The sequence below is a fragment of the Trematomus bernacchii genome, unplaced genomic scaffold (assembly GCF_902827165.1).
Source record: "Trematomus bernacchii unplaced genomic scaffold, fTreBer1.1, whole genome shotgun sequence".
In the NCBI taxonomy this organism is placed as follows: domain Eukaryota; kingdom Metazoa; phylum Chordata; class Actinopteri; order Perciformes; family Nototheniidae; genus Trematomus; species Trematomus bernacchii.
This window is the reverse complement of record NW_022987656.1, coordinates 2,758,939-2,783,759: the sequence shown is the minus strand read 5'-3', so window position 1 is coordinate 2,783,759 and position 24,821 is coordinate 2,758,939. Positions and strand designations below refer to the sequence as shown.

Here is a 24,821-nt window from a genome sequence, read left to right as displayed (position 1 = left end):
GCAATTGTGAAAGACCGACAAACAATCCTTCTGCTGGCGAATGAGGTAGCATTTCGCCCACTGCCAACTTTTACCATTTTCATTTTTAATAAGGAACATTTCTGTATTACTCGGTAGGAACACTGAACATACACTTTCCCAAAAGTGCTACAGGTCTGTACAATAACAATTCAGTACGAATACACAAACAGTTACAGCCCTACTGTCCACCTATGTATCACCTGCTGACTCTTGTAAGCTGGGTACCAAGGGTTGTCAATTATATTCCACCCTTAGCCATCCCCCTGGCAGTTTCCCTGCAGCAAATAGGCAAGTAGGTTTGATAAATTACACACTTTCTACCCTGTATAATTACTTATGTGCTTTTCCACTGTTTCTGTCGGTTTCTTTAGGTCAACGGTATAAATGTCGAGCCTTGTACCCATGAAGAAGTTGTGAGTATATTTGCGATTAACTGTTGTATAATATTTCCATCCATCCTTCCATTGCTTTTCCATCTTTCTTCCAGGTTTAACACCAAATCCCAGTGGCTCTCAATAAATCTTCTCCCTTTGTTAAATAATTCCTTTATTCTCTGCAACTATCCCCACACACAAGCACACACTCATCCCATGTCTGTCGTCCCTGTCTCCTTGTGCAGCCCCAAACAGCTGTTCACTCTACTTACCTCCCGAGCGTCAAAATGCATAATGAGCAGTCTCTCTTCAGAACAAAATCCAGAGCTTTTAATGGCAGGCTGTCACACTTTGCAGCACTGACAAATGTTCAGGCAAAAGCCAAGCTAAAGTGAGGGATTTGATAGCAGACATGCATTTAGTGGAGTGTAGACGTGACCTTGCGTTTTTCATGTGACAGTCAAGTGTCTTATTTACTGTTTTATTTTCTCTTTTTTTCCAAGATGCACAGAAGATAGACATATTTAATAGATTGTCCTTTAAACTTCACCTTCCTTGAATTGACTAGACACCTATTGAAGACGTAGTTGATATCCCTCAGACATCAGATATTCAGTAATTACTTTTCGATGTCATCTGGTTGCTGCCGCCTGTCACTAGAGAAACGTCAGCCTTCAAATTCTATCTTTGCTGGAGTGAAGCCACTTTCGCACACTTTACCTCCTCATTCCCTGTTATATTTTGTTTGTTCAGGCTGTGTACAGGCTGTGTACATCTTGACATGAGTGTATGAGATTCAATTGTTATCTCGCTGCATCACTCACAATCGTTCTTTCTAACGTTCTATCTATCTTAATCTCAATCTCTCTCTCCGCCTCCCGCTCCTGTCAGGTTCACCTCTTGCGCACTGCAGGAGATGAGGTCACCATTACTGTTCGCTACCTGCGAGAAGTTCCATCATTTCTTAAACTGCCTCTAGGTAAGAGTCCTGCAGTGTTTGATGTCATGCAATCTCCCAATAAACTTCATTTCATTGAGAATGTTTAGCCATAAAGGAATAAAACACATTCCTGGGAGATTGTCTTTTTTTGCGCACCTTGACGCTGTTCAATAGATGAGCATTTATTTCAAAGTTATAAATCGTCATGCTCCATGGCCAGAGGCATGCAGTAAAGTCAGAAACACCCAGAGCTGCAATCTTCTGCTCCTGTATTTACCTTCAGCAGCTTATACAGATGAAAACAGGCACTAAAATCCTCCATGTGGAACCTGTAAAAAGTGATAAATCAGGTACGCAACTCTGAGTGAAGAATACTCGATGATTTATTTGAAACCTTGTAAAAATACTAGAAAGTAGCCTAACATTGTTGTTTTTTTGTAAATTTGGAGACATTACTTCCTCAGAATGTATATACTAAATTTTACAAGAAGAGTTTGTGTGGTTGTTCTCTTACTGAAAGCTAACTGTATGCTAAATACAAAGCTATCGCTAGGCTGTTATCTTGACTTACTACAAGGACTGAAGTGGGGGAAACAGTTACCATGGCTGCCCAAAGTTACATTTGTCATTTTTACACTTTGGTTTTGGACAGATTAATATAATAGAACATGTTACTTTGTGAGATTTAGCGGTGGGATAGGTATATTTTTTGTATCTTTGGCAGAGCTTGCTTGCTGTGTCCTTCAAGTAATCAACTAGCCTAGCTATTTCTTCAGCTTCTTACTAAACAGATACAGTTGTCAATCTTCTCATCTCAGTTTCACCAAAAATAAAAATATTATAACTGTATTACACAAAATATATAACAATCTTTTAAACGTCTAAAGTTAACCTAGCCAAGCAAAAAGTGTTGGAGCATCATGTAGCTCAACGGATCTTTAAATCTGGATCTTTATTCATTCACACACGCTGTTAGATACAAACTTACATAACCACTAATAATTGTTGTTTTATGAATTAGCTGTAAGCAAAAAGGTGATTGAATAACATTTTATACATTTTGTTTTGTGTCTCCCAGAAAACAAAATGGTATTTTCTGGCAATTTACCTAATTAGGAAAAGCAAACAGATTTAGAAAAATGATTAATACTAATAGGCCTGCATGAATATTTAAAACCTAGCCACCGCATTCTCATAAATTCAAACAGAGCCGTGAGAAATTCAGCCTTTACATGTTTCGAAAAAGGTAACATTCAGAGGACGGTCTCAGTGCAGCTAAGCTCAGGTTTAGCTGTGCGGTGTTGGGCCACTGAGGCACATTTTTTCGCCTGAGGAAAAAAAGTTCCAAATCCTTATTCTCTAAGCGCCCCTTTGTTTCACCATGGCACAAATGACAAGCAGGAAAAGGCCAGGAGCAGTCTGCCAAGCTTCACTGAGTGGGCCTGAATCAGAAAGAAGGTCCTCTCACGCCAAGCTAATATCATATCAAAGAGCAGAATTTGTCTCTTTTGGATGCTGTCTGAGACGCACTGTATGACTCAAAGGCAGGGCCTGGAATAAAGTCAATATCTTAACTTTGGCAATGGTCTTTTCCATTTTTTTTGTTTTTTAGTTTCTGAAGAAAAGACACAACATGAAATTGGGTTAAATGCATGAAATATATTTTTCAGAAGCCTTTTTGTAAAGAACATGAACGATCTTCCTTTCTTTTTCAGGTTCCCCTGGGCCGTCCACAGATCACAGCCGAGTATCCTCTCCACTCTTTGACAGCGGCTTACATTTAAATGGAAACGGAAACAACACAGTGAGAAAGATCTATTTGATATTGCATGTATTATGTGGATGGGTTTTTGCTCCGATTTATTTCACAATCAGTGCCTAGTTCTTTTTAACAGACAATCCTTGAATCTTTATATTCTGTATGCTAATCAAACATAACAACAATTGCATTTACATTTTGAAAATCACACTGTAGCAGGAACTATAGACATGACTTTCAGTATGCTATATTCACAAAAATGTATTTCCAGTCAATGCTGGAGTCCATTGAGATTGTCATTGAAGTTCATATCGCCAAATTACCTTCATACTCAGTCTTGCAGTGCCTACATGTACCAGAATGCCTTGTGTATGAGGCTTCAAATATTAAACCCTCAATCTACTTAGCCTGTTTAGCCCTGAGCCTGTTTTTCAGGTCTCAGACTTGAAAATGACATTCCCAGAACAAATGACCATATCTTCACTTCTAAAAGGGGTAAATGAATAATCTTTTTTCTCAAAGCAAGGTTACATCTGTGTACCCATTGGTGAATGAGTGCTGCGCAGCCAGAATGCCCCGGAACCGGAAGCTGCGATACACTCTGGTGGCTACCATTAGCAGCTAATATAAAATCTCAGAGTTTTACATAAAAATTGAATTATGGATTATCAATAATTTTTTCAAAGTGACAGACACATTGGATTAACCTATGGATTAACCTTCAGCCGCGTTTTTATCGTTTTAATGCCATTGAACACGACTTTTGATCAGAATAACAGCTAAGGTGTGACAATCTCCCGTGTTTGCTCCGTAATGCTACGTGTTGTGATATCTGTGTTTGCTTCCCCTGTCGCGAGTTCTGATCGCTCAGTGATGATACTAATACCTATATAATCTGTGAAATCTCAGCTTTAATCTGATATATTGTATGTGCGATAAGTAATAAGGGAATTTTAACCTTGAGTTCTGTGCTAAGTGCGTTAGCATTTTTTCGCTCGGGTCATTTAGACGCTTCTTATGAGACTTTTATTTTGTTTTGGTAAAAATGGTTCGTATTGTCAGTTAGCTGAGTTTCTTCCCGTTAATCTGGTATGACACATTAATAGGTTTTTTAATATTAAGAAGCCCTGAGACACAGTTTCGTGAAAAAAAAACCTGCAGCCCCCTCTACCGGGGGCTCTCGGGCTTAACAGGTTAACTTGCTTGCTAACCAATGGTAATTGAAGGGTGTATGAATAATAACTCAATAAACAAAACTTCATTAGCATTCAAGGGCTGAGAAAAATACTACCAATCACGTTATTCATTGGCTACAGACTCTCTGTTTTTATTTCTATTAGCTAATGTTAGCTCAGCATGGCTAACCCCTAGCGGGCGGCATCAGCGCTATCAACTAAAGCCAGAGCATCTGCCTCTCTTTGTGGACTGTGGCTCGTACAAATCCACTTTGACTTTGAAATGTTAAAATGTGATTGTGAATGTAAAATGTAATCCATAACGTCCTCTATATGCTGCGTCGTTGTTTGTCAGTCTAAGCGATGGGGGCCAACACTGATAGGTGATTGCTCTGAAGCTGGTCTCTTGGCAAAAGGAGGAAAAGGACACTTATCTCTGCCAAACTTTCACTGTGTGTGGGAGAGAAACTCCCTTTTTTACGTACTATTATAAATGGCAAGGTAATCATTTAATGTATGCGTTTACACAACTGGCCCTTCACCAAATTGTGAATTTGTAGCAGTAAATATCAGATGGCTTTTACCATGATTAGTTGAATACTTGATTCTGATTTGTCAATATGGACATTCCAGAGGTCTGCTTTTCTTCGCGAGCAGACCGCTGCTAAGGATAGCAGACTGTTGCTAAGGAGGACGCTCTGATCAAGGGAATATACACTATGTACTATGTACTATGTACAGTGTTATTAATCCGCAGAAAGAATTTAACAGCAGCTGTGTACAACAAACATTAGTTTTCATCCAACAGAAGACACCATGTAATCATTTTCTATTTTCCGTTTTTCTATTTATGGAGAGCACAATGGTGGTTTAACTGTCCCCAGAAAAAATAGAAAAAGAGTGCAAAAGAAGGAAAAAGGTCAAAAATCAGGGCACTGGATTTGTTATCCTTTCAACCTGTTATTAGCTCCTTGGGCTTCCTAGTTTCTTATGGTAAGACTTGCAATGTTGCATATTAATACGGTAAGGGGAATAGAGCAGTCTTAAAGACAGCATCTCCTACTCTGCATTTCACATAAATGATTCAGAAAGGCATGGAGGACAGCAGGTGGCCACTTTAACCTTTCATAGATTTTCTAGATTAGTAGTGTTTCAATTTAAATCCCTTGCAGGAGCTGGAGGAGGGAAGACTGCACTGGGCCTTTGCACTGTCTCCAGTTCTTTCAATTCCAAGTATGTGGTTTATCTGAGGAAAAATAGAACCTGACAAATCCCTATGCAATAACTAAGCAAGTAAGGCATTACTCTGTGGGACATAACCGTTCAGCAGGCAGCTCGCAGGGATCTTTACAATTAATTCAAAAGTTGAAGACTTACTGGCTGACAAACACAATTAACCAAGCAGTTTTCTAATACCAGAAGTACGTTTTAAGCAGTGGAAAACACAGACATGGCCTGGCCTCCAGTTAAAGTGGTGTGTGACTGCTCTTGCCTCAGAAAAAAGGAACTATTTTATGAGTGGTTGTTTTTGCTCTTAGAATATTGCTTGTAGTGTTGTTTTTTTCCCTCAGTGCAGTATAAGTCCGGAATTCACTTTATTATTCACACTATAATGACAAGAAAGCCTCCAGGCAGAGATTTTGCAGGAAAGTAGGTCAACTCATAATAATTTTTTCTCTGAAAGAAAGAAAACATGACATTGCATGCCATTAAGCAATTCTTCATTGTATAAAATAGTCTGTAGTAATGGAACGGGTCTTTAAGCCTGAGGTTGAACAATGACCTCAGAGATACAACTTCTGCACATTCTGTATAGTAAAAAGATGAACTGTGTATATCTATTTATTTCAGAGTTAGAAATGCTTTATTCATCCAAAAGCACGGAAAATGACATTGTATAAAAAAAAGCAAAAATAGACACGAGTAGACTAAGATATTAAAGAGGCGAGCACACCTTTTATTAATGAATAGTTGTTGTTTTTAGTTCATCTGCTGCCCTCAAGTGGCCACAAGAAATCGTTAAATGCAGCTCTAATTACTATTTTAGAATCTTCAACTTATAGTTTATTTATTTATATTAAAATAGCATCGCCCGTCCAACTAGGGCTGCGCAATTATTCAAAATGTAATCAAATCATAATACTGACTAGTACCAAACATAGACTATATATATATAAATGGACGTAGTGTCCGTGACGTCACCCATAGGATTCTGCAGAGTTGCCGAGAACCCTAAAGTAGGCGGATGTCGGCCACTAACGTCTCGACATTGACGTCAGAGTCTAACTCCTGCCTGCTCAAGAGGCGGAGCCGAGGCGGGACCTGCTGCCACCGAGCTGGAAGTTCCAGAGCTAGCTGAGGCTACCAAGCTAAGCTAACATGCTCAGCAGTGCTGCTCTGTGATGCTAGCCGGCTAACCTACGTCTGTTGCTCCCGGTCTGCACATTTGACGTTGCTTAAGGTAAGTTAACATGAAACTATTCAGCAAAACTTTCAATAATAATCTAAGGTATTGAGTTTTTGGGATAATACTTGCATACAAATCATAAAATGCCTTCAGGTTTATAAAATATATATTTTGTGGTAAATTCAACAGTGGACCCAGCAAAATTTAAATATTTGCATTATTTTAGTTATTGATTTTTTGCTGTTACTTAATTATACTTTTAATCAATTCAAGTCAAGCTTAGTTACATGTGATGGTAGCTAGTTAGTGCTCTTACCTGTGTGCCTCCTCCACAACCAGACTGTATTAAAACTCTTAAGTACCAGTTTTATCTACTTTACTTTAAACAATTAAAAAGACAAAATCAACTACATTTATTGAAATAACAATCTTCATTTTAGGTGCCTCTTCTTCTTTTAAATCAAACTTTCAGACGTGAGATATTGAAATACAGTAATAGTATTGTTTATTTAAAAAAAACTGAGCTACTCCTTACAGTTACAGTAACTTCCTATTTCTTATTGTCTAAAGCAGCGGTTTTCAAAGTGTGAGGCGCGCCTCCCCTGGGGGGCGCCAGAGAGCTTCAGGGGAGGCGCAGCGTGAGAAAAAAAACAACGAGAAAAAGACGAGTAAAGTGACACTTGCACACTTTTGGCTGTCTGTGGAGACCGAGTTCCCCCACCTCGCCAAAAAGGCTGTAAAAGTGCTCATTCCCTTCACCTCCACCTACCTGTGTGAGTGCGGGTTTTCCGCATTGACTTTGATCAAAAGCAAGTGCCGGTCAAGGCTGCAGCCAGAGGATGATCTGCGTTTATTCCTGTGTGCATCAAAGACGCAGACTCATTGTTCCCACTAAAGTAGGGGTGAGTGTAATAAGGAGGCAAAGTTGACGTTCAGTGTGTTGCCGGGAGCATATAAGCATTTATCCACGATGTTGAAAATGTAAAAAATGTTTAAAAAATGTGTTGAGAACACGGCGTGCGAAAATATACGGGTCGTGCTGCAGCTAGATTTGCCTGTCCTCTGTAACGGAGCGTCCACACAGCAGCATTAAAAAAATCTTGGAGGTGGGCGTATCTGAAGCTTGGGGATTTTTTGCGAGCAACGCGACCAACAACCAATCACATGAATCTCCCGCCCCCGACATACAAAGCAAAAAAGCCCGAAGTAAACTGGATATAAACTCCCCAAACAGGCGAAAACCTACCACTGTCTCTGCCACCTTCCTCCATGCCTGGCTCCTCCGGTTTGTATCCCGGTAGGTAAATAGGGACTGGTCATAAAGCACCGGGTGATTCCCTACCGCTATAATTAATTTCTCCTCCATTTTTTGGAATATGAGGAAATGACCTGCGGTATGTCACTCCCAGCATACACGCGGTTTGATTGGCTAGCGCTTGAACTGTCAGATTTGCATAAACGGGATTTGATTGGCTGATGCTTCCACCTCAGCTTCAAAAGTTGAACATTGCTCAACTTTGAATCCCGGTGCTTTATGACCAGTCCCTATTTACCTACCGGGATACAAACCGGAGGAGCCAGGCATGGAGGGAGGTGGCAGAGACAGTGGTAGGTTTTCGCCTGTTTGGGGAGTTTATATCCAGTTTACTTCGGGCTTTTTTGCTTCGTATGTCGGGGGCGGGAGATTCATGTGATTGGTTGTTGGTCGCGTTGCTCGCAAAAAATCCCCAATCTTCAGATACGCCCACCTCCAAGATTTTTTTAACGCTGCTGTGTGGACGCTCCGTTAGAAGGTGTCGGCGACTGACATGCAAGGAAGAACGGCTGTCCACAGGCTGTTCCAACTTTAACAACTTTATTAACTTCCAGTAGTGAATTGAACATGCAATTGTAATTGGGTGTGTGGTATATTTTCGTGCACGCACACACATGTTCCACAACACACAAACTGAACAACACTCAATTGTCCGATCGCTACCAGTGTCCTTGCGATCTTGTTATAACAACAAAGTGCACGTTACTGATGCAATATGTTTGAGACCATTCGGGCTTATTCTAGAGGGGTGCAAGGAATAGTCCAATTAGTGAGGGAGTTTTATACAATATGTTTAAAACATAAAGATAAAAAGGTTTAAAAAAGTTATTGTTTAATGTTTTAAGGAGGTGACGCTACTCAGCCAATCAAATCGGTGCAGTCAGTGAGTCAGCACGATAGATTCAAACACACACACTGAGACGAGACAAGAGGAGAGAAACAGTCTTCATTTTATCTTACTGGACCTCTTTGAAATACAATTGAATACCCCTGCATTATAGCAACAATAATAATAATAATAGCAATAATAATTGGGAGGGGGGGCGCGGCTGTTCTTATGTTTTCTGAGGGGAGGCTCACCTTCCCACACTTTGAAAACCCCTGGTCTAAAGCATTTATTACACACATTTTCCCCTCTCATATTTACAGTGTGGATCAATTGAGACAGCGTGGATGTCCAGAGAGCTGCAGAGACTTTGGGAGAAACCTCAGCGTGACTGATGTCCTGTCTGTTGGTTTGGCTGGAGAGGACTGAGGTGGAGCGGTCTTTCTCTGGGAGGAGGACCAGGCCTGATGAAGAAACCACCAAACTGCATCTGTGAGCCCATACCGGGCACAGCAGTCACAAACAAATGATGGTCCTGTTTGACTACACACTATTCAGTGTGCAGATCTTTGTGTTCACAATAAAAGTGTATTTTCTTAGTGAATGTCTTGTATTGGTCTTTAATCTCATATCAGCTTTTCATTTTCTTCTTGCCCCTCGGAGAAAACAGTGAGGCAGTTGTGTCCTTCAGGTATGTTCTTTCCTAACAGAAATTACAAGAAACATATGACATTATTGCAGAGTAAGTGTGTTATTTATGAAAGACGTGCGTTTGAGGGCTGTAGAAATAAATACAAAATTATTTGAATGTGTTTTTGAAATTCATCACTTTGTACTACAAAGATAATCAGATTATGAATGAACAGTCTGCAGTTAATCAACATTAAAATATATGTTATTATTAAAATAATATTCAACTGTTATCAGAACTTAGTGTAAATGTAGAATCATGCTGTTTGGTTGTCTCACTGCAAGAACCACTTTTACCACGTTTTTACAGACAATATGTAGAGACAAATGGTAGTAATTTTCACAAAGTAAAATAATAATTGCCTTGAATACATTGACATGTGAAAGATGACAAAAATATCATGTTGCTTGTTGCTTGGTCAAATCAAAATGTAACTTTTTGCAAGGAAGGAACAGTCAACTTCCCTGATGTCAGTATTTAGTCATGTTTAATGGAATGTATATCCAATATGGGCCTAATAAGGCAGTAGTACAACAAGAATAGTTATTCTCCCATAATAACACTTAACAAATATGATCTCTTCTTATGTAACAAGACTGTTAGGTTGCGTGGAAAGGGTAGGACCCAAATGCAGACTACAAAAAAAGGTAAAAAGGTCTAGAAACAAAAAGCGAGCTTTATTTTAAAAGCTGAACAAAAACATGGCATGAAACACATAGGTACTGTAGCACAAAAACTGACCGTGACCAACATGGAGGGAGACAGAAAAAACAATGAACCGACAAGGCACACAGGGGAAGACGAGACTAAATACAGAGAGGGGTAATCACAAGACAAGACACAGCTGGGGTAAGGGAGGCAGAAACACAAGGGCAACAGGTGAACACAATCAGACAATCAGACACACCAGGGAAACTAACGACAGGAAGGCAAACACAGGAAGAAGGAACAGAGAAGACACAAGGAGGAAAACATTTCAAAATAAAAAGGTGGAAAATGAAAACAATCCAAAACCGTGACAAAGACATGAAACTATAAGTGTTAATTGTGTCTAAATAACTCAAAATTAGGTATTTCCATCTAAGAATATGTTCCATATTTTAAAGTGAAGTCTTGTTCATAACCAATAAGCTAGTAATTTGACTTTAATTGACCTGAACAGGTTCCCTATTCTAAAGTTGCCTCCTCTTCACACTTTGTAAATACATTATAGCACACAACTACTGAAATGAACCTCAACAGTACATGAACAAAGTAGGCACACGTTGAAATATCTGTTTTATTAATGAACCACTAAAGAGAGGTTCTGACGCATACCAAAACATGTCAAGTTTCTCCAAGGCTGAGAACACATATGCAGCCTGTACTTTTTAATAAAAACAGATTTTTTTTAACAGATTTTATGTATTTGTGATCATACTGTGTGACCTGCTTTTATGTACTTACACAATATAGGTGTCAGAGTTCCTGTTAGAATATTTTTTTGCCGGTCAAAATGTCCGTTAAAGTTGAAATCTTCCGGACAAAATTAGAAAAGTGCCGGTCAAAGGTCTTTGTTATTTATTGAGATTTAAAACAAATTGATATGATTCGATATTAAACAAACTAATTATAGTAGATTAACTACATTATTCAAAAGTGTACAGTAATTTACAATAACACGGGAATAACGGAGCGCTCTCTCCTTCTCCTGACAGCCCGCCAGTATCATGCAGCTCGCGGATCCAGTAATGAGTGACCCGACAGTAAAACTAAACATATCTATAACAAGTTTAGGTAGTTTGAGAGGTAATTAAAATAGCTACGTGTGATATTCTAACCTGAAGTGTGTTTTGCTCAGCTCACCGCTGCAGGTGATCATGCACAGCTGCGTGTCGACTCGTCAGCAGCAGCTGATCTCTCTCTCCCATCAGATTAGACTTTACTCGTGTTTATGTCCATATCGATCAGATCTAGCTAGTTCTAGCTAATGATATGACTACCTGCTTATTAAAAGACACCTAAACAATAAGCGTCGCTATGCAACCGGGTGAGGCCACAAAGTATAGCGCAGCATTATGCATTTGTTTACATGCCCACCGGAACCCAGAGGCATTACCAACAGATCAACGCACAATCAACCCATACAGGACATCTCTTTCTCCACATTAAGTGTTAGACATTAGAATTGACTATTCTTATCTGTCACATACTATTCTTGTCTGTCACATAAGTGGCACAACTGATGCGATATTGCGCTAAGGGGAAATGATTTTGACCGGAGGGATTTAGATTTGCCGGTCTTCAGCATATTTTACCGGTCATAGTCCGGTAATTACCTGATAGGTGTACTGTTCTCTCTATGTGTTGTACTGTCTCAGTGTGAACATAGATTAAACAGCCAGCCAAACTCTTTTGAGAGCCAGGGAATGAGCAGCCATGCTCCTTTATTGACTTATTTGCAGTCCACTGACATTCAAACGGAGTGAAACTATACAAAAAGAAGTTACAAGGCACAGGCACTTAATGATCTCATACATGCAAGTGTAACATACACAGATTAACACATAGGACCGCTAAGTGTAAACAAGGTAAATATAGCTAATGCTAGCTGTGCAATAAGCATGTATACAGGCTAGTATGGCTAACGCTAGCATGTATGCTAAAGCTACCGTGTATGCTAACGCTAGCGCGAATGCTAACGCAAATGCTAGCGCGAATACTAATGCATTTTCTCATTGTGTTCAAACCGTTTAAACATCTCCAAATGTCATCACATAAACACAATACATGTTACTAATCCTTACGGCCCGTCCACACAGCAGCGTTAAAAAAATCTTCCAATGCTTCTGCCCATTCACTTTGAATGGGGTGACGTCACTTTGCCTCACTTTTCGCCGAACTGCATTGTGGGAAGCAAAGCGGAGATTTCCAGGCATCTCAGGCTTCAAAAGTTGAGCAATGTTCAACTTTTGAAGCTGAGGTGGAAGCATCAGCCAATCAAACCGCGTGTATGCTGGGAGAGACATACCGCAGGTCATTTCCTCATATTCCAAAAAATGGAGGAGAAATTAATTATAGCGGTAGGGAATCACCCGGTGCTTTATGACCAGTCCCTATTTACCTACCGGGATACAAACCGGAGGAGCCAGGCATGGAGGGAGGTGGCAGAGACAGTGGTAGGTTTTCGCCTGTTTGGGGAGTTTATATCCAGTTTACTTCGGGCTTTTTTGCTTTGTATGTCGGGGGCGGGAGATTCATGTGATTGGTTGTTGGTCGCGTTGCTCGCAAAAAATCCCCAAGCTTCAGATACGTCCACCTCCAAGATTTTTTTACCGCTGCTGTGTGGACGTACCGTTACAGTGTAAGTGTAACGGCCCGTCCACACAGCAGCGTTAAAAAAATCTTCCAACGCTTCTGCCCATTCACTTTGAATGGGGTGACGTCACTTTGCCTCACTTTTTGCCGAACTGCATTGTGGGAAGCAAAGCGGAGATTTCCAGGCATCTCAGGATTCAAAAGTTGAGCAATGTTCAACTTTTGAAGCTGAGGTGGAAGCATCAGCCAATCAAATCCCGTTTATGCAAATCTGACAGTACAAGCGCTAGCCAATCAAACCGCGTGTATGCTGGGAGAGACATACCGCAGGTCATTTCCTCATATTCCAAAAAATGGAGAAATTAATTATAGCGGTAGGGAATCACCCGGTGCTTTATGACCAGTCCCTATTTACCTACCGGGATACAAACCGGAGGAGCCAGGCATGGAGGGAGGTGCCAGAGACAGTGGTAGGTTTTCGCCTGTTTGGGGAGTTTATATCCAGTTTACTTCGGGCTTTTTTGCTTTGTATGTCGGGGGCGGAAGATTCATGTGATTGGTTGTTGGTCACGTTGCTCGCAAAAAATCCCCAAGCTTCAGATACGCCCACCTCAAAGATTTTTTTAACGCTGCTGTGTGGACGTACCGTAAGGCTTACACTTACACTTACAGTCATTGCTTTTTTCACGGACTTGACCGGGAAAATTAGTAGCAGTCTACTCATGGATGTCTACTGCCATGCTATTCAGTTCACTTTCTCCTACTTCCTGTAGGCCTTCCCGGTTTCCTGTCTAACCTTCAGTACACATTTTACCAATATATGTGTGCAAATGTGCAAATATGAAACATACAGGTCAATATCACCTTGCTATTGGTAGCTGAACTGTCAATACCCCAAAACATATTCTTAGATATAAATACCTAATTTTGAATTATTTAGACACAATTAACACTTATAGTTTCATGTCTTGTAAGAATAGATCATATTTGTTAAGTGTTATTATAGTAGAATAACTATTCTTGCTTATTGGTTATGAACAAGACTTCACTTTAAAATATGGAACATATTCTTAGATGGAAATACCTAATTTTGAGTTATTTAGACACAATTAACACTTATAGTTTCATGTCTTGTTACATAAGAAGAGATCATATTTGTTAAGTGTTATTATGGGAGAATAACTATTCTTGTGGTACTACTGCCTTATTAGGCCCATATTGAGCAGAGCATATTAAGACCAACACTCATGTACAACAACTTCCTTACTTGCAATAAATAAGCACTAATTAGAGGGTTATTGAGGAAAAACTCTCAACTAATGGCTTATACTTGTAGAATATGGTCATGCAGAATAAGGCATTAATAAGTGTTTTATAATGACTAATAAAGAGCCAATATACTGCTAATATGCATGTTAATTAACAACTAGATGATGGTTAATTTGTGTACCTTAATATAAAGTGTTACCGGAAATTGCTCCTTTCTGCAGTCATCGGCTATCGGCCAATAGATTAACTGAAGTTTGTGGCACTTCCTTATTGGCCTCCCGGCTCTGCCCCAGAGTTTGCCGCTTGGTACCAAATCACAGAATGCACAATATTTGCTAAAATATGGAAAAACGATGTGAAAATATTATCCTGAGAATGATAAGGAGTCCCCGTCTACAAATGGTAAAATACAGACTTAAAATAAATCCTTGTTTGGTAAAAATCATCTTTCAAAAACCCCCACCATAATAATTTAATAAATGTTTTAATTATAATGTAAGTAAAGTTACATTCCCTCCCGCATCGTGAATCATATTGCCGTGGCAATATCAGTCAACATAATCACTTCAATCAATTAGTTATTTTTCCAAATCGTGCAGCCCTACTTTTAAACTATTTGTTATGAGAATTACTTTTTTTTTACATTTATAGAAAATAGAAGAAAAGATATTTGAAAAACTTGGAATACTTATCTGCAAGCTCAGCAAGTCTAAGCCCTATTCTGCTTGCTAACTCTTTAGATCAGGGGTTCCCAACCTTTATTGTGCCAAGGACCGGCAGATACATAAAAAAAAAAAAAAATTGCGGACCGGTTGTCAATTTTACCTGATTTTAATATTTACTCACCACCAGCAGGTAGCAACAGAGGCTAATTGTATGTAACAGCCTGAACAAATACTAGAACAATATGCATCCAAAACATATTAACAAAGTTTAAAAAAGAACCGGTGTTGTTTTTTGGTTTTTCGGAAAACCAAAAAACCAACGTTATTCCGTTTTTAAACCAAAACGGGAAAACAGATAAATCAACGTTTTGGTTTTGTTTGTATGATTTACGGATAATCTGTGTGTGTGTGTGTGTGTGTGTGTGTGTGTGTGTGTGTGTGTGTGTGTGTGTGTGTGTGTGTGTGTGTGTGTGTGTGTGTGTGTGTGTGTGTGTGTGTGTGTGTGTGTGTGTGTGTGTGTGTGTGTGTGTGTGTGTGTGTGTGTGGTGTGTGTGTGTGTGTGTGTGTGTGTGTGTGTGTGTGTGTGTGTGTGTGTGTGTGTGTGTGTGTGTGTGTGTGTGTGTGTGTGTGTGTGTGTGTGTGTGTGTGTGTGTGTGTGTGTGTGTGTGTGTGTGTGTGTGTGTGTGTGTGTGTGTGTGTGTGGTGTGTGTGTGTGTGTGTGTGTGTGTGTGTGTGTGTGTGTGTGTGTGTGTGTGTGTGTGTGTGTGTGTGTGTGTGTGTGTGTGTGTGTGATTGTTTTCTGTTTTCAGAAGATATTATGATAGTGTCGTTCGTTCCGGTGCACTCCGACAGCATTTAGCACTACATCGAGATTAAGGCAAGTTTATTTATATAGCACCTTTCAACACAAGGCAATTCAAAGTGCTTTACAAAAATGGAAGACATTAAGAAAATGGCTTTTAAAATCAGTCATTAAAAAGAAAAGATAATAAAAGAAACATTAAAAGAAAAAATACATGGATAAAAGTTACAGTGCAGTTTAAGATGTGAATAGTTCAATTAAAAGCAGCGGCAAAAAGAAAAGTCTTCAGCCTGGATTTAAAAGTAGTAAGAGTTGCAGCGGACCTGCAGGTTTCTCGGAGTTTGTTCCAGATATTTGGAGCATAATAACTGAATGCTGCTTTACCATGTTTAGTCAGAAAGCTGACCAGTCCCTGAAGACCTGAGAGTTCTGGATGGTTCATAATTTAGCAGTAGGTCAGACATGTATTTTGGGCCTAAACCATTCAAAGCTTTATAAACCAGCAACAATATTTTGAAATCTATTCTTTGACACACAGGAAGCCAGTGTAAGGACTTCAGAACAGGAGTGATGTGATCCACTTTCTTAGTGTTAGTGAGGACTCGAGCAGCGGCGTTCTGAATTAGCTGCAGCTTTCTAATAGATTTCTTAGTGAGACCTATGAAGACACCATTACAGTAGTCCAGTCTACTGAAGATAAAAGCATGGACAAGTTTTTCCAAATCCTGCTGTGACATTAGTCTTTTAATCCTAGATATGTTCTTTAGGTGATAGTAGGCTGATTTAGTAACTGTTTTAATGTGACTGTTGAAACTCAGGTCAGAGTCCATGACTACACCTAGATTTCTGGCTTTATCTGTTGTTTTGAACATTGCAGACTGAAGCTCAGCGCTAACTTTTATACGTTCTGCCTTGGCTCCAAAAACCATTACCTCAGTTTTATCTTTTCTGACACATCCAGTCATTGATTTGTTCAATGCACTTACTCAGTGTTTGAATTGGAGCATAATCTCCTGGTGAAATTGTTACGTAAATTTGTGTGTCAGTGGTAGCATGTAGATGTTAAAGAGAAGAGGCCCCAAGATGGAGCCTTGAGGTACCCCACATGTCATATTTGTCAACTAAGATGTGTATTTACCTATAGAAGCAAAGTTTTTTCTGTCCTTTAAGTAGGACTCAAACCAATTTAGAACTGTTGCCGAAAGTCCCACCCAGTTTTCTAGTCGGTCTAGTAATATGTTGTGGTCAACAGTGTCAAACGCAGCACTGAGATCTAATAATACTAACACTGAAGTTCTGCCACTGTCTGTGTTTAAGTGGATGTCATTGAAGACCTTTACAAGAGCAGTCTCAGTGCTGTGGTTTGGACGAAATCCTGACTGGAACACATCCAAAGAGTTATTTAAATGCAAGAAGTTACTCAACTGTTGAAAAACTACTTTTTCAATGATTTTACCTAGAAATGGCAGGTTTGATATGGGCCTGTAATTGTTCATTACTGAAACATCTAGATTATTCTTTTTTAAGAGCGGTTTAATGACTGCAGTTTTCAGGGCCTCTGGAAAAATACCTGAGTGAAGAGATGTGTTTACTATATGAAGTAGATCTGAGGCCATGCAATGAAAAACATCTTTGAAAAATCCTGTTGGAATAATATCAAGGCAGCAGGAGGAGGATTTCAGAAGTTGAATAATGTCCTCTAAGTTTTTATCATTAATCTGATGGAATTGTGTCATAGTGTTTGAATTGATATTAGGTGGACATAGGGACAACACATTTGCTGTACCTGATGCAGAGGCACTGACTGCTTGTCTAATTTTCTGAATTTTGTCAGTGAAGAAGGAGGCAAAATCATTGCATGCCCTGGTGGATAGAAATTCAGAGGCTACTGACACTGGGGGGTTAGTTAGTCTGTCAACAGTAGCAAACAAGGCACGTGCGTTGTTTTTGGTAATGATGTCAGAGAAGAAAGACTGTCGTGCGTTTTTCAATTCCAAATTATAAAGGCCAAGTCTCTCTTTATAGATTTCAAAGTGAACCTGGAGATTTGTTTTTCGCCACCTACGTTCAGCTTTTCGACACTCTCTTTTTTCTGTTCTCACGGTCATGGCCTTTCTCCATGGAGATATTTTCTTGCCAATCACTTCCTTTACCTTAGTTGGAGCAATGGTATCTATAACATTTTTAATTTTTGAATTAAAATGATCTACTAGCTCATTTACTGAGATGTTAGCAGGGGCAAGTGTGGATGAAAAATTATGAGTAAACATTTCCCTAGTATTTTCAGTTAAATATCGCTTTGTGGTTACCTCTTTCTGAACATTTTTGTGAACAGAAATAGAGCTCTCAAAGAAAACACAGGAATGATCAGAGAGTGCAACATCAGTCACCACAACCTTTGAGATATTCAGACCCTTTGAGATAATTAAGTCCAGAGTGTGCCCCTTATTGTGCGTGGGCTCCGCCACATGCTGAGTCAGTCCATAGTTATCAAGAACACAAAACAGTTCTTTAGCCCCTCTGTCCTGGGGGTTGTCAACATGGATGTTGAAATCACCAACAATGACTAGACGGTCAAAGTCAATACACACTATAGACAGCAGTTCAGTAAAATCATCAAAAAAGCTTGCACGGTATTTGGGTGGTCTATAAATATTTAGGAACAGAGCTCGAGAGGAGCATTTCAGCTGAAGGGCCACATATTCAAAAGAAGCAAAGTCCCCATAAGATGTCTTCCTGCATTGAATGGAATCATTGAACAAAATAGCAACTCCACCCCCTTTCTTATGCATTCTTTCCTGACTCATAAAACTAAAGTTGGGAGGGGTTGATTCGATAAGAACAGCTGCACTGTTATTTTGTTCAATCCAAGTTTCCGTTAAAAACATAAAATCGAGATTGTGCTCAGTGATAAAATCATTGATTAAAAATGTTTTTCCTGCCAAAGACCTGACATTTAATAAAGCTAGTTTAAGTTTGTTAAATACACTATCAGTAAGATTTTTTGTGACAAGCTGTGGCTGACATGGAATCACTGCTAAATTTGATAACCTCACACAAACGTTTGAGCACTTCCTGTTTCTAAGCTGATTCACCGCTCTTAATCTATTACCTATCAACACAGATATCGACAAAGTTACTGGCAGGCAGGGCCCCGGCATGTCCTGGAAAGAGTTGAGAGTGCCATACGCCCTTGAGCCTGGACCCAGCACATATCAGTAAGAGTTTGTTGCGTTTTGTACACACACATCCTTATCAGGCTTCGGAGACTGCAGATGCTTTCTTGAAGGGAGGGGAGGTGGTTGACGTAGGCACGGTGATGAAGACGGGGGAGATGGTGCACGTCTCTGCTTCGGTGATTTTGGTGGGCGTTGTGGAAGTGCGGGGGTAAAGGACATGCTGCCAGGGGGGGGAGGTGGTTGACGTAGGCTTGTCTTCGGTGATTTTGGTGGGCGTCGTTGAGGGGCGGGGGTAAAGGACATGCTGCCAACCCTGCGTATCGCCTTCATGCGGTCATCGAACTCCAGGGGGGAGGGCGAGGGTGAAAGGGTGAGCGGAGAGTAGAGAGAGCTGGGGGATGAATGAAGAGTATCCTCAAAGGCGTTGACAGGGGGGGTGACGGGCAGTGGAGACTCCTCCATTTGTGTCATAGGTCTCCCATAATCAGAACATTCCTCAGGCGGGTGCAGTGATACTTCTTCAGGGTTTTCTGCGCGATGTGTTGTGTCTTTCTCCTGTTTTGATTCCTCTTGCCGCTTGTCCTTGGCAGAGGGAACAGATTGATGACGCAAGCAGTTGAATATGTTAGAGATAAACAATTTCACTCCTGACTTGTTCAGGCAAACTCCATCTGCCTTAAAAAGATGTCTGCGATCCCAGAAAAAGTTAAAATTGTCAATAAAATGGACAGAATGGTCAGTGCAGGCAGTTGAAAGCCACGTGTTCAATGCAAACAGTCTTCTGAATCTCTCCACTCCTCTTCTGACTGGCGGTAGAGGGCCACTGATGAACACCTCCGCATTTAGAGAGCTGACAGTTTCCAACAGACATTTAAAGTCTTCTTTCAGCGCTTCTGACTGTTGTTTCACAACATCATTTGTTCCAATATGTAGTACCACATTCTTCACAGTCGGATGTTCAGCCCCAATATGCAGGATCTTCTCAGCCAAGTCGGAGACCATATCCTTGGGAAAACAGAGTACTTTGGTGTTGTTCTTACTACACAGACCTTTTACATCTCTTACAGTAGAGTCACCGACAATCAGAGTTTCAGGCCCAGTCGTTAGCTGTCCCTCTAGCCTTTTACTTTTGGAGTAGCTATTGGTCCTTACCCTGCTGTGTGAAGAGGACAGGTTATCCAGGTCATCAGAAAGAGATCTCCGGTTCTCGGTCAGCGGAGCGTATCTGTTCTGGATTGGCACACTTGGTGGTTTAGGAGGATTGTTTGTAGTTCTCCCTTTAGCAGCTGTCCACGGCTGTTTCCTAGTATGAATAGGGGTTGAAGAGGCGCTCTTCCTGGGTGATAACAATGCAGGCCAGCCGGTCGCATCACAGATTTCAGAGCGCTGGGCTCTGCCTGTTATTCGTCCTCCCAGATCCCATGGAAATGATTTACTCTTAGGCTCTGCACCCAGAGAGTTCCAGGGAGGACTACCACTTGTAGATTTATTACCCGGTACACAGCCCTCCTGTTCCTTGGAAACCTTGTAGCTGCTAACTAGCTGTGAGTTAGCATACCCTTTTCCATTATTTTGCAACACTGGTAAAGTGGTGTTATTCCCACAACATAGTCCATTCACTTCCACGTTAACTTCCAACCGTTGCATTTTCATTTCCAACACAGCCATCTTCTGTAGAAGTTTGTGGAAGTCATCTGGAGAGAACGGAGGCATTTTGCTACCAACTAGCTTAAGCTAAATAGCATGCAGTAGCCTACCAGGCTTTAGCTGTTGCTAGGCCACGCTACTGTAAGACTGAGGTCGTCGTAAAAATGTTGAAATATGGCTGAAACCCTCCGTCTATTTACGAAGAATAACTGTCCCAGTGATAAGTTAATGTCCAGGAGCCGCTGCTCGAAGTTTTCAGAGAATAAGAATAGGAAAATCAGCATAAAGAGTAAGCAGAGGCAAGATCAAGCAGAAAAGCGTCTGCACTGTAAGAAAGATAACACTTATCATCAGTTTAAGATTAAACTAATTTATTTTGGGAACAGCCGCATATATGGGGGAGTAATCGGGCAGTTCGATGTGTGTAGAGAGGTGTGTGTGTGTCCCGCTGCCTCCTGATGCTGCAGCCATTTCATGAAGTGAAGGAGGTTTTCCTTCTATAAAACAGCTGCGGGCAGCAGATACCGTGAGAGTCCCGGACATTAATTCATAGATCAAGGCAGACTGGTTTACTCTCCTGTTTTGCCAATCCGGTGCTTAAACAAATAGCTCTAACCCCTGGCCGACATGTCCTTAAAATGAAGTCCGAGTTTGAAATATATCTCAAATAATGTATGCACGACAATTTCCCCACATAAACATAACAGTCTGCAATCAAACGGTTGTCTCCTGTGCGCTCCTCTTCCTACTTGGCGCACCGGTAACATTCTCGTGCGCACAAGAGGCTGAGCCGCCGAATCCCTCGGAACATCATAAAAGCCATTTTCAACGGTTTTCTGGTGAAAGATTAACTACTGGATGAAATAATATGACTGGTGACATAGGTGCGGAAATTAAACACTTTTAAAAAAAAATATTATGATAAAATATTTTTATATATTTATAATTCTGCAAATATTACGATAAACTCACAGCTATTTCGCGGCCCGGCAGTAACACCCGGTCCGCGGACCGGGGGTTGGGAACCCCTGCTTTAGATAACAAAGGCAAAAGTTGAATGGCATCTCCGGCAGCTGAAATGTTCTTTTGATTCAGATTTAGAGTAATACCTCCTGTGTATGCCAACTCTTTTCCTCTTACATTCGTAAGTAATATTGCAGGCAAACTACCAGGCCCAAGGCTGTGATGTTTTTTTCTCTCCAACATAACCTTGATGATGTTCACAAAACATCCCTAAGACATTTTTGCAGTCATAAAAGGTATGAGCAACTCTTGCATCCCTGTCTCTATTTTTGTTGTTTCAAAATGCCACAATATCAATATTCTTTTAGCACAGAAAGTCAAATAGGATAGTTTCTTTAAAGAGGCAAAAAAATGTGCAGTAAACACTTCAAGCTCCCCATTTTTCATTAAAGCCCAGCAATCATACAGGAGGAATTGTAGAGAGAGTAAAAGACAGCAATTTCTCCACTGACAGCAGACCCAATAAACCCGAAAGTAGAGCAGCCACAAGGGGCTTGGGGGTGGGGGGGGATGGGTGAGGGTCATGATGCTCCCATTTTCTTGACAGAAAAGACATTGTTCTTTTTTGAGGTTCATATCGCTCTCTGGTCCTGTAAATGAAAGTGCTGGATGCTGTTAGTCTAGCAGCGTTTCAATGGTCGGAAACTCCTTCTGGAAATATATGAAAATAAGTCTAAATAGGGGAGGCAGCTTCAGGGGCAGCTGATACTACAAACAATAAATTGCCATACCTCCTCAAAAGAGAATTCTTCCAACACTGCATGGCAATGAACACCACTGTTTCTTTGACCTTAAGTCATAATGATGGAAAACAGAACACTTTTTAATGTGTAGCCTAAATGGCATGGCGCTGGAGACAGCCTCCTCCCAGCGTTTCATAAAAAGTTGTGCCATTTAGTTATTGTTTCTATGACAACAATATTTCGACCACGTATCACCGCCGTTGTATGACAAAACTACCACCCCCCCCCTTGAATTTCATCATGTGTTTGTGCTACTATCTTATTTGTTTGACATGTTTTTTTTACAACCAACTGAAAGGCACTTGCTCTCACACTATCAACTTGTCACAGCTCAGTCTGACAGCAGTGGAGCGAAGACGACAAAACACATAAGCTAACTGACATTAACACTCACTGATCTGATCAAACGAATCGGATTTAAGGTCTTTCTTATGTCCCAAAGACATGGTCAAAACAAGCTTCCTCTCCAATTTCTCAAGTAATCACTTTTAAAGTTGTTTTCTTTTCAATTTGAAAACCCTGTGGGGCCGCAGAAAAATGCCTGAGCGCTAAAAAAACTAAAGCGCTAGGAGCAGTCAACACAAAATAGATATTTTTAACAAAGAAAGTCAAATGGGATACTCTGTTAAAGAATCGAAAACATTAGCAGTAAATGCTTTCCCTTTGAGTTTTTAGAAGTGAGGGTAGGCTTCATCTAGACTTCTAGACTCACCAATTTTCATTAAAGCTCATAAAGGGAGAAATTGTATAGAGAGTTTTCTGAGAAGTTGAAACTTGAAAATCCCTGAGCGGCCGCACTAAACGTCAGAGTGCTCATAAATAATCCTGCAGCTGCATTCAACGGTATGCACTCCCTCCTCACTGAAAACAATTTTAAAAAGACGCTAGCGCTCAGAAAAAGGTGCCATGTGGACACAGGCATTTACAACTATTCCCTAATAATTATCTAATGAACAAAAACTCACCTGTCATCAAAATCGGTATTACCTAATGGCTTTGGTTTGAAATAATTGTAATACGTTTCTTCCTTCCTTACGTTTCTGACAGACTGTTAGGTGTTTGTATCAATCATCGTAATACAATGATTTATTAATACTATTACTCATGCCCCATGCTTGCATTATTGCTGTTCGTCGGTCCAAAGTAGCTCAACAGCATCAATTCAAATGTACATACTGTTTCCAAAAAGCATTTGTATTGCTTTAAAATGATACATGCATGTTAAATACAATATCTAAAGTTAAATATAATACCACATCATGGCTTGCAAAATGTACTGAGTGAAATACTTGAGCAAACTAGATGAATGGGATTACCTCATGTCATTTCCCAGTTGTAGAAGTGTTTGCATTTGAAGTAGCTCCTTTTCTACTTCCTGCCCTCTCTCCAGTTGATTTCTTCTCTGAACGGCTGAAGGTCAGCAGCAATATTTTGTGTGTGTTGCGATCCTTGGCAATTTTTAAGAAATTCCACTCTAACTTTGGAACTACAGTCAAATTCTTCATTATTACCTTTTTTTAAAACCTTGAAGGCCAGGACATTTTCAAAATGACAAATCAGAAAGCACCATTCAATGTTTTTATTGTAAACACACAGGACCATTGAGATGTTTAGGTGTCATCATATAGAGCTACATTTTCAAACGTCCCTTTTAGGAAACTATATTTTCCTTATTACAGATAAGTGATTAAGTTGTCTTTGTCATTTAAAAGGATGATGTGTAACATGTCTGCATGGCTGTTTTATATTTTCTTGAGTTGTGTACAAATGTCTCCAACGATTTTAAAACCTAGAGAAATCTGACATTTTATTTAATATTAAAAATATTATTAATAATATTTTCTTTTTAAATGAATGACAAACAACAAAGGAATCCTAACCGAGAGGAGCTGACTGCTATAATCACAACTGATGCTACCAAATTTAGCATTTTATCCATATAAGTTACATTTGAACTAAATGATCTGTACAGAACCATTCTGAAAAAGTGGTCCCTCAGTCTTCATTTAATTAACAATATTTTGGCAGAAAATGTGAAGGTAAGCACACTGAGACAAGATTTCCTAACCTCACCCATTTATCAATTAACATTTCAGACATTAACTCAATGTTGATTTTGAAACTTTTGCTACTCTGGTGAACACTATGAAATCCATATATTGATGGTTTCCAGAGGATGAACTTCATGACAAGGGTTACGTTCTTCTTCTTCAGTGGAATATTTCCTTTGGATGGATTGAAATGACATTACACACATTCCTGCCCCGGCAGCATGAAGGACTTTTATAATTTACTTTGGTAACTTCTTATCTAGCCAAATCATTAAGTGCCAAGGATTCTGATCTTCCATCTTTTCTGCTATTACTAAAACTAAGTTTCACCTTGATACTGTGTACACCATGACATTCTCAAAGAAAGTCTTGAGCGCCGTAATGGTCCGCTCATATCCCAGTGATATTACTTGGCTTAGTTAAATACTAAATTCTGATAAATGTTCACATTCCAGAGGTCTGCCATTGTTCACCAACAGACCACTGCGAAGGAGAACAGGTCGTTGCTAAGGAGGAACAATGGACTATGTACAGTCATATCAATCTGCAGAAAGAATACTGTTCAACTTCAGTGGCGAGCCGTGAGCTTTATACCTAGGCCCTCTGACCCCCACCCCTTCCCTCGAAAAAAAGAAGA

General features: G+C 40.1%; 1 protein-coding gene across 1 annotated transcript in view; it reads left to right on the top strand.

Annotated features, from left to right (window-relative positions):
- The window catches only part of sntg2 (syntrophin, gamma 2), a 97,813-nt gene that overhangs the window by 4,310 nt on the left and 68,682 nt on the right, over positions 1–24,821 (top strand). Inside the window, exons 6-8 of the mRNA XM_034135163.1 lie at positions 393–434; positions 1,287–1,374; positions 3,051–3,139. Coding sequence (XP_033991054.1) covers positions 393–434; positions 1,287–1,374; positions 3,051–3,139 — 219 coding nt within the window. The remainder of the gene's footprint in view (positions 1–392; positions 435–1,286; positions 1,375–3,050; positions 3,140–24,821) is intronic.